Source organism: Hevea brasiliensis, chromosome 6 (assembly GCF_030052815.1).
Source record: "Hevea brasiliensis isolate MT/VB/25A 57/8 chromosome 6, ASM3005281v1, whole genome shotgun sequence".
In the NCBI taxonomy this organism is placed as follows: Eukaryota; Viridiplantae; Streptophyta; class Magnoliopsida; order Malpighiales; family Euphorbiaceae; genus Hevea; species Hevea brasiliensis.
The window spans coordinates 27,971,235-27,981,775 of record NC_079498.1 but is presented as its reverse complement, the minus strand read 5'-3'; the positions used below and the strand labels follow the sequence as shown (position 1 = coordinate 27,981,775).

Sequence of the window (10,541 nt, the reverse complement as noted above, 5' to 3'; positions counted from 1 at the left end):
TTTTAACTTTTAGGATTGGTTGTGAAAAAGGATTGAGGAGTAGAAGTCAATGATACTTATTTTCAATCCCTCAAAAGATTTTCTTTTAAATATCATTATTGGCCTAAAAGCATTTGATTATGATTTGGTGTAAAGTTTTAAAGTTTTGAAAGTTATGCAGAAAAGTTTTCCTGGTATACTAACTGGTTTGCTACTTGTTTTAGTATGCTAACTGGTTTGCTACTTTTTCCAGTATGCTAACTGTCTCAAGTCTGCACAACATTGCAGAAAAAGACAAAATAATGGCTATTTTCTTGAAATTCGTAATTGTAACGTTCAAATGAGTTCTCAAACGGTAAAAAACGTTCCAAAGTTATAAATACACCTACCCTTGGCCATTTTGCACTTAATGAAAGTATCTCCACTGTTTAAAATCATAAAAGCTTTCATTCAAAGTGCTCAAAGTGTTTGTATTGCTCATCATTGGCTTATCTACTCATCTCTTCTTTATAGATTATGTTGTATTGAGTGAGAGTCAGTTTTAAACACCTTATTATCATTTATGAGAGGTTATTCAAGCACCTATTGAAGCTTGATTGTGAAAAAGTGTTAGGGATAACACTTGGTAGAAGTGTGAAGCTACTTGTAAAAGATTTGGTGAGAAGATTTGTAAAAGGCTTTTGTCTCTTGCCTTTAAAAGAGAAGAATAGTAAAGTGAAGACTCAAAGTGGGATCTTTGAGAGAGTGGATGTAGGCTAGTTGAGCCGAACCACTATAAAATTTCAGTGTTTAATTTTCTCAACCCTTACTCTTTACATTTATGCATTTTAACTTTATGATTGATGTGCTTTTGCTGATATGAAAATTAATGTTGTTTACTGTTAACCTTAATGCAAACTGAGAAAATTGGTTTACTGCTGAATCTGCTGATATATGATTTAATTTGCTTATTGTTTGATTTGCTGTCAATTAAAATATCTGGTGTACTGCTCTATTTGCTGTGTTTTGAACATTTTCAGATTACTGGAATTCTTATTGAACACCAATATATTCTGTCAAATTAGTATACTGATAGCTTATGACCCAACCTTGAATCAACTTGTCAATAGAGCTGTATTGTTCATATTTCACATTAGAAAATTAGGTTGAACCAAGCTGCAATTTTTAAAGGTTTTAAGCAAGAACCAAAATTATTTTTAAAGTCCAATTCACCCCCCTCTTGGACATATTTTGGGACATCAATTTGGTATCAGGGCTTGTCTCTCTTGCTTGAGGATTAAACCCCTTAGAGTGATCCATTCACATGGCTGGTTCATCTAGAAACTCAGCTGGTATACCTGCTCCCTTAGCTGAAGGTTATTCTATCACTAGACCACAACTTTTTAATGGCACAAATTACTCCTTTTGGAAAACTAGAATGAGAAACTTTATACAATTTGTTGACATTGATGCTTGGAGAATAATTAAAGATGGTCCTTATATTCCTTATAAAACCAATGAAGGAACTGTACAAATTCCTAAAGCTGAAGTTGAATTTGATGATAATGATTGGAAGAAAATTTCTACAAATGCCAAGGCTATTAACATTCTTCATTGTGCTCTTGATATTAATGAGTATAATCGTATTTCAGGATGTCAAACTGCAAAAGAAATATGGGACAAACTAGAAGTGACATATGAAGGAACTGATGTGGTGAAAGAGTCAAAGGCAAACCTCCTCATCCGTGATTATGAGTTATTTGAGATGAAACCTGGTGAAACTATTGCTGAAATGAGTACCGGATTTACAGATCTTGTCAATCTTCTTAAAGCTCTTGGAAAGAGATTTGAGGAATAAGAACTTGTAAAGAAAATTTTGAGATCTCTTCCAAAGTCATGGGAAGCAAAGACTACTGTTATTCAAGACACCAAGGATTTCAGAAAATACACCTATGATGAGCTAATTGGTTCTCTCATTGCACATGAGATGATCTATAAGAAAGATGAGAAAGAAGGTGATCAAAAGAAAAAGAAAGGTATAGCCTTCATATCCGAAAAGGTAGATTAGAAAAAAAAAAAGTGTTGCTTTTAAAGCTAGTTCAAGTGATGATTCAAGTGCTTTAAGTGATGATGATGAAGATATGGCTATGATAGTCAAAAGATTCAAAAGAGCATTTAGAAAAGGTGGAAGCAAATATAAAAAGTTCACAAAGAAATATGCTCCAAAGACTCCAAATCATTCAAGTGAAATAGTTTGTTATAAGTGTAACAAACCAGGCCACATTAAGCCAAAGTGTCCTACATTGAAGAAGAAAAACAAGTTTAGAAAGGATAAAAGTAAAAAGGCAATGGCAGCAACATGGAGTGATAGTGACTCTTCATCAAATGATGAAACAAGTGACAAAGAAGCTACAAATACTTGTGTGATGGCAATTGAAGAAAAAGGTGAAAGCTTGCATATTGAAGATAGTGAAAATGAGTAAATCTTGAACTTTCTAATGTTGGTGAATTAGAACTTGCATTTGTAAAGACATATGATAAATATAGATCTTTTAAAAAGAAATGCAAAATTTTGGTTCATGAAAATTGTGCTTTAAGATCAGAAAATATTTCCTTGAGTATGGCTTCAAAGGAAAATGAATTTTACAAATCTCAAATGAAATTATTTAAGGAAGTTAATGATGAGCTTCAAAGATCAAAAGAAGTGTGTGAACAACTTCTTGAGAAAAACAGAATTCTTGAAGCAAAAGTTGAATCTTTAACAAGAGATTTAGCTAAATTTACAAAAGGAAAAGAAACACTGGATATACTTCTTAGGAATCAAAGATCCACAAATGAAAAATTTGGATTTGGTTATGATGGATTTATGAAATTTGGAAAATACAAACATTATTTTGTTAAAGCTACATCTTTTTCTCGACCAAATATTACATGCTTTTATTGTAATCATAAAGGTCATATGATTAATGCTTGTCCTATTAGGAAAGGAACCTTTAAGGCAAAGAAAGTATGGGTGCCTAAAGGAACCCTACCTAATATTACTAACACACAAGGATCCAAAGTTGCTTAGGTACCTAATAACAGATTAAGCGATTTCTGTGTCCGCTAAAGAGTATCTTGGAAATGTAACATTGGTACATTGATAGTGGCTGCTCTAGGCACATGATAGGAAATAAAGGCAAGTTTTCTTCTCTTACTTTAAAAGAAGAAGGTTATGTCAATTTTGGTGATAAAAGTAAAGCTCAAATTATTGGATGTGGAACTATTGGTAAAAATCCTTGCATTGAGAATGTTGCATTAGTACAAGGATTAAAATATAATCTTTTAAGTGTTAGTCAACTATGTGATAATGGTTTTAAGGTCATTTTTACTTCTACACATTGTGAAATTCATGGAAATAATGTTATGCTTGCTAGTGCTAGAATAGATAATATTTACCTACTTGATTTAACAAGTCTTGAAGAAAATTGTGAAACATGCTTTATGACTTCAGATGATAGTGTATGGTTATGGCATAGAAAATTAGGACATACTAGCATGAGTACACTTGCTAAACTCTCTAGAAGGAATCTCATTAGAGGACTTCCAAAGTTAAGATTTGAAAAAGAATTTCAATGCAAAGCATGTGCACTTGGTAAGCATATAAAATCATCCTTTAAATCAAAAAATATTGTAATTAAGTCTAGACCATTGGAGTTATTACATCTTGATCTTTTTGGTCCAATCACACCTAGAAGTCTAGGAGGTAAGGCATATACATTTGTAATTGTTGATGATTTTTCAAGATTCACATGGACTTTCTTTCTTGTTCATAAAGATGAAACCTTTGATATATTTGAAGCTTTTTGCAAAAGAACTCAAAATGAAAAAGGATATTGCATTACATTTTTTAGGAGTGATCATCGAAAAGAATTTGAAAACAGTTTATTTGAAAATTTCTGCTCTCAAAATGGTATTTATCATACATTTTCAGCTCCTAGAACTCCATAACAAAATGGAGTTGTTGAAAGAAAAAACAGATCTTTGTAAGAAATGGCAAGAACAATGCTGAATGAAAACAGTTTATCAAAATATTTCTGGGCAGAAGCTGTAAATACAGCATGCTACATTTTGAACAGAGTTTCCATTAGAGCTATTTTAAAGAAAACTCCTTATGAACTTTGGAAAGGAAGAAAACCCAATATTGCATATTTTTATGTCTTTGGTTGCAAATGTTACATTTTGAATAACAAAGACAGCAATCTCAAAAAATTTGATGCTAAATCTTATGAAGGAATATTTCTAGGATATTCAACAAATAGCAAAGCATATAGGATTTTCAATAGAAAAACCTTGACCATGGAAGAATCAATGCATATACTTTTTGATGATGCTAACACTTCCTTGCAAAGGAAAGATTCTTGTGACGATGAAATTGAGCAGATTCTAAATTCAAAGAATTCCTTGCTCCACAAATATTGAAATTCAAGAAAACTCCCAACCAAATGTGGAAGAATTACAAATTGAGGAACCCCAACTTCAAGACATTCCACAAGAATGGAGGTACCATAAAAATCATTCCAAAGATGACATTCTTGATAGTCCATCACAAAGAATGATGACAAGAGCTCAACTTAGAAAATATTTTAGTAATGTTGCTTTTGTGTCTCAATTTGAAACCAAAAATTATGATGATGCTCAAAATGATGAAATTGGCTTTTTGCTATGCAAGAGGAATTAAATCAATTTGAAAGAAATAAAGTGTGGACACTTGTTCCTAAACCTAAAAAGCATTCTGTTATTGGAACTAAATGGGTATTTAGGAATAAGATGGATGAAAAAGGACATGTAATTAGAAATAAAGCTAGACTAGTAGCTCAAGGATACAACCAAGAGGAAGGTATTGATTTTGATGAAACATTTGCTCCGGTTGCTAGAATTGAAGCTATTAGAATGTTATGTGCATTTGTATGTTTTAAGAATTTCATGCTTTATCAAATAGATGTTAAAAGTGCATTCTTAAATGGATATATTGATCAAGAAGTTTATGTGGCTCAACCCCCTGGTTTTGAAGACCCTCATTTTCCAAATCATGTTTACAAGCTTACTAAAGCTCTCTATGGTTTAAAGCAAGCTCCTAGAGCATGGTATGAGAGACCTAGAAAATTTTTGCTTCAAAATGATTTTAAAAGAGGAAAAGTGGATACTACTCTTTTCATTAAGAAACTAGGAAAAGACATGCTTATTGTGCAAATCTATGTAGATGATATTATTTTTGGTGCAACTAACCATTCTCTTTGTAAGAAATTTTCCAATATGATGAAAAGTGAATTTGAAATGAGTATGATGGGTGAACTTACTTTCTTCCTTGGATTGCAAATTAAACAAATGAAAGATGGAATTTTTATAAATCAGTCCAAGTACATAAAGGACATGCTAAAGAAGTTCAAAATGGGAGATAAGAAAAGCATTGGAACTCCCATGAGCTCAACAGTTAAATTGGAGAAAGATGAAAAAGGTAAGGAGATAGATAATAAACTTTATAGAGATATGATTGGTTCTTTACTCTACTTGACAGCATCTAGACCAGACATTCATTTTAGTGTATGTTTATGTGCAAGATTTCAATCTTGTCCAAAAGAATCTCATCTTGTAGCAGATAAGAGAATTTTTAAGTACCTCATTGGCACTCACAACATTGGCTTGTGGTATCCAAAATGCGAATCATTTAATCTTATTGGTTATAGTGATTTAGATTTTGCTGGTAGTAGACTGGACAGAAAAAGCACTTCTGAAACTTGTCAATTTCTAGGTCATGCATTAGCATTAGTTTCATGGCACAGTAAAAAGCAAACTTCTGTTGCACTTTCTACTGCAGAAGCTGAATATATTGCAGCTGGAAGTTGTGTTGCACAGATTTTGTGGATGAAACAACAGCTTGAAGATTTTGAAATTAAATTTGATCACATTCCCATAAGATGTGACAATACTACTGCTATAAACCTATCAAAAAATCCTGTCCAACACTCTAGAAGCAAGCATATTGAAATTAGACATCATTTTATTAGGGATCATGTTCAAAATGGTGATATTCAAATTGAATTTGTCCCTTCTGAAAAACAGCTTGCTGGCATTTTTACAAAGCCACATAGTGAGGAAATTTTCTGCAAAATAAGAAGAGAACTTGGTATGATTGATGCTCTTGATTAAGTTTTGATGCATTCTCATGTTTCTAAATGAAAATGAAGTGATATATGTTGGTTTGTAGCATTAAATATGTGTTCTGATATTTTTGGTGCAATTTGAAAAATTCTGGGTCTGATCTGATATGAACAGTATTTTGCAGAATTTAATCACAGTGACATACTAATTTGTTTGCTAATTTTCTTGTTTGCTATATGCTTTACCACTGCTCCTAACTTTTCGTTGGCAAACTGGCAGTCAGGTTTGATTGTACTAAAACTCTAAAATTATTTTTACTTTCCGAGCGCCTATTCTGCATGTTTAAAGAGCATATTACTTAAATACCCCTTTATTTAGAGCATTGCATCTCTATATGTTTTAAGGGCAAAACAGACTTTTGACATATTAACCAGCGCGGGACTCAAAATTTTTTTTCAGAACCATCAATCTTCTCTCTGCTTCTCCACTGGTACACGGTACCCATCACTCTGCAAAAGTCTCCATTTATGTCTTTTCAGATTTAAAGATCAAAATTTCTTCTCTTTTCGTCGCATCGCCTCCCAAAACCCGAACGAATGCATCTTCTCTCCATTTGTTAACCCATTTCGCTCACAACTCTCACAACTATCATCTCCCTTCATCTTCCTTAAAAATTTCTGAAACCCATTAACTGTGAATCAAATCGATTGTTCCAAGTTAGAAAATCCCCAAAGTGATTCTCTAAATCTGCCAAAAGAAACCATTCAAAGTGATTCTCGTTGGATTAAAATCATTTGACGCATTCTCTTCTGTCATCATCGATTCGCATTCTCTGTCTCTACAAGTCTCAGGTATTGAATCTGAAACATTAATGGAAACGTGTTCTACAATTTTTTTTTGTGACTGTTATGTTTGTTTTGCTTTCGAAATTAGCTGCTAATTTTTATTAGTATTAACATTACGTAAAAATGGGTATATAACAAAATCATGAATCGGTTGTCGTTGATTCTCAAAAACCCAAATATTTCTTCCTGTCAGTCCTAATTTTTTACATGACATTGTGCTAAATTGTGATAGAAATGTGTTGATATGGTTCAAATGATTATACATTGACCACTTACATTGTTAAATTTGTGAACCTAGCTTTCTCTATCCCTACTACCAAATTTTCTTCTGGTTTAGTCATGGCACGGGCAAAAGGAAAAGGCAAAGCAAAAGTCCCTACATATTCATCATCTTCAGATTCCACTGATGCAAGTGTTCCTGCATCTCCTCCTCCACAAATAAAAGCTCCTCTGGTAATTGGAAAATCAAAAGAAACGCCCAAGAAAAGAACCAGTGAGCCTGTCCAAGAAAAAGGAACCAAAAAGAAAAAGACTTCAAAAGCTCCAATTATGCATATGGAAAGGGCCATTCATGAACCAAGGTATATCCATTGGCCTGCTTTTACTGAAGTCTCTGTTCCTTTACAATCTTTGTTTGAATATCAAAAATGGGACAGATTGTGCTCTAACACTGAAGGAGTATATGTGGACTTAGTTCAAGAATTTTATAAGAATTTAAGAGTTGATGATTCTGAAAGAGATGAATCTTTTAAGGTAAAAATGAAAGGAAAAGTCTATGAAGTGACAGTAGATAGATTAGCCAAAGCCCTAGGAATCCCAAACAGTGGGAATAGAATTTGTTCTCACAAAGAAGTTTTTGTCACATGGATTCAATAAAAGAGATTTTGAGGCTGAAGTGTTTAAAGGGGAAGTAAAAGATAAGACTAGCATTACCCATGCTCACCAACACATCAAAATTCTTTATAGTTTTATCATCTATGTGCTGAATCCCAGAACTGGCAATCCAAACTATTTAAGTACTCTTGATCTCTGCATAATTTGGCATATTGTGAATCAAATTGAGTTTAATCTTGCCTACTTTATGCTGAAGCAAATTATGAAATGGAAACCACCTTACAAACTACCCTATGCCCATCTTCTTAATGGCCTATTTAGAGACTTTGGGATACCTCCGGAAACTGAGAAACTTAGGACAAATATGATCCCAATTACAAGTCTGCAGAAAGATGATGATGGGAGAAAACTTAGATTTGAACAAGGTGCTAGTTCCAAGGATAGTGCAAGTGGTACTTTTAATGTTGAAGGAATTTTGGAAGAAGTGAACAACTTAAGGGAATTTGTTGAAATTGAACTTGGAGAAATACAGAAATTTAGAGCTTTTCAAACTGTTCTTATGAATGCTCTTGATTCTAAGATTGATGGCACTTTGATGTTGATGTATAAAATTGTGGAAGAACTATTTAAAATCAAAGTTCATCTGGGTATTTCAAGCACTGAAGCTGGAGAAACCAGTAAGGCTGCTACTGGTTCTGTTCCTGAAACAGAAAAAGAAGAAGAAGAGGAAGAAGAAGAATCTGCAGAAGAAGAGGAAGAACAGGAAACAGAAGAAGAAAAGGAAGAAGTGGAAGAAAAGGAATCAGAAAAAGAAAAAGAGGAAGAGGAAGAAAAGGAAACAGAAGAAGAAGAAGAGAAAGAGGAAGAAAAGGAAACAGAAAAAGAAGAAGAGGAAACTGAAAATGATGAAGATGATTCTGATGATGGAAATGGAAAAGGAGGTAGCAAGGAAGGAAATGAGAAGGATATGAGTGATTCTGAATCTGAGTCGGAACCACATACTCCTGCTCCTGCTGCTCCTACAAAAGAAAAGGCAAAAACAGCTCAAAAGGAACAAAGAAGCAAGCAGAAAGAGCAAACTGATAAACCATCTGGTAAAAAGGCTAAAACTGGCAAAAAGTCTACAACAGACCGTACTCTGCACAGAATCGAGTTAGCGGTGGCCTCGTTATTCCCTTAACACCAGGAACTGCAATGGCTGCTGAAATTCTTCAAACCTTGAGTGATAAACCTGTCAAGCCAAAAAGAGTGAAGATGGCTGCTCCAAGACCAATCAGAAGAAGCTCTAAGCTAAAAGGATAGATAACCATACTGCATGTTTACTGGTTGAATTTTGTCTGATAGTCTATCTCTTAATTTGCTACTTAGTTTGCTATTTTTAGTTTTCTAAACTTTAATTAGCTTAACATATTATCTACTATTTTGACTGTTTTATTTACTGCACTTAAACTGGATTTTGATTTATACTCATGTGCATGATTTCTCCCATGATCTTTTAATGCTGACAAAAAGGGGGAGAATGAATGAGTAATCTTGATGAGTAATCTTGATGGTATAAGTTGCGATTGATATAGTTTGTGATTAGTATATTGTTGATATAACTTTATCTTGTGATTGATACTTGTGATTAATATAGTTTGTGATTAGTGTGCATATTGTGCATATTTAGTTAGTATTTTTAGTCACACTTGACTCCTTAAGAAAATGCTTATGAATATTTCATTGAAATTATTAAGGGGGAGTTGTTTGTGATTAAATGTTGATATAAGCACATACATAGGGGGAGTTTTTCCCACATATACATTCATACACATACTCACACTTATCAATATTTACATGGTGATTCGATTGAGTTTTGTCATCATCAAAAAGGGGGAGATTGTTGACCCCACAAGCTCAAAGGAGCATAGATTTTGATGATACCAAAACTCAACTAGAATCAAACTAACATTGCTTTAAGTGTTGTGCTTCTCAAAGAACAAAGAAAAAGACACAAGGATTTCATGATGGATTCATGCGTTTGAAGAAATGATGACATCTTAAGATAACACAGGACGAATCAAAGGAGATAAAAGAAGAAAAGGTTACCTTCCAAAGCTGCATTGAAGATCAAAGTTGAAGGTACATATAGTAATGGAAGTTAGTTAGTTTTAACTTTTAGGATTGCTTGTTAAAAAGGATTGAGGAGTAGAAGTCAATGATACTTATTTTCAATCCCTCAAAAGATTTTCTTTTAAATATCATTATTGGCCTAAAAGCATTTGATTATGATTTGGTGTAAAGTTTTAAAGTTTTAAAAGTTATGCAGAAAAGTTTTCCTGGTATGCTAACTGGTTTGCTACTTGTTTTAGTATGCTAACTGGTTTGCTACTTTTTCCAGTATGCTAACTGTCTCAACTCTACACAACATCGCAGAAAAAGACAAAATAATGGCTATTTTCTTGAAATTCATAATTGTAACATTCAAATGAGTTCTCAAACGGTCAAAAACGTTCCAAAGCTATAAATACACCTACCCTTGGCCATTTTGCACTTAATAAAAGTCTCTCCACTGTTCAAAATCATAAAAGGTTTCATTCAAAGTGCTCAAAGTGTTCATCATTGGCTTATCTACTCATCTCTTCTTTATAGATTCTGTTGTATTGAGTGAGAGTGAGTTTTAAACACCTTATTATCATTTATGAGAGGTTATTCAAGCACCTATTGAAGCTTGATTGTGAAAAAGTGTTTGGGATAACACTTGGTAGAAGTGTGAAGCTACTT

The 10,541-nt window shown here is 33.2% G+C and overlaps 1 protein-coding gene across 1 annotated transcript; it reads left to right on the top strand.

The window, feature by feature from the left end:
• Positions 1 to 7,283: 7,283 nt before the first annotated feature.
• On the top strand, positions 7,284 to 8,958 carry LOC131180621 (probable transcription factor At4g00610). Its single transcript, XM_058147968.1, has 3 exons — positions 7,284 to 7,397; positions 8,167 to 8,230; positions 8,717 to 8,958. The coding sequence occupies exons 1-3, from the start codon at positions 7,284 to 7,286 to the stop codon at positions 8,956 to 8,958; spliced, it is 420 nt and encodes a 139-aa protein (XP_058003951.1).
• Positions 8,959 to 10,541: the final 1,583 nt, after the last annotated feature.

What these genes read in the sequence shown, in the direction of transcription:
- LOC131180621 (XM_058147968.1), top strand. Translation starts at nt 7,284, where the DNA reads ATGGCACGGGCAAAAGGAAAAGGCAAAGCAAAAGTCCCTACATATTCA. An exon ending in CACAAATAAAAGCTCCTCTG is followed by an intron (nt 7,398 to 8,166) that starts GTAATTGGAAAA and finishes ACAAGTCTGCAG; the next exon opens with AAAGATGATGATGGGAGAAA. An exon ending in TTCCAAGGATAGTGCAAGTG is followed by an intron (nt 8,231 to 8,716) that starts GTACTTTTAATG and finishes GAAATGGAAAAG; the next exon opens with GAGGTAGCAAGGAAGGAAAT.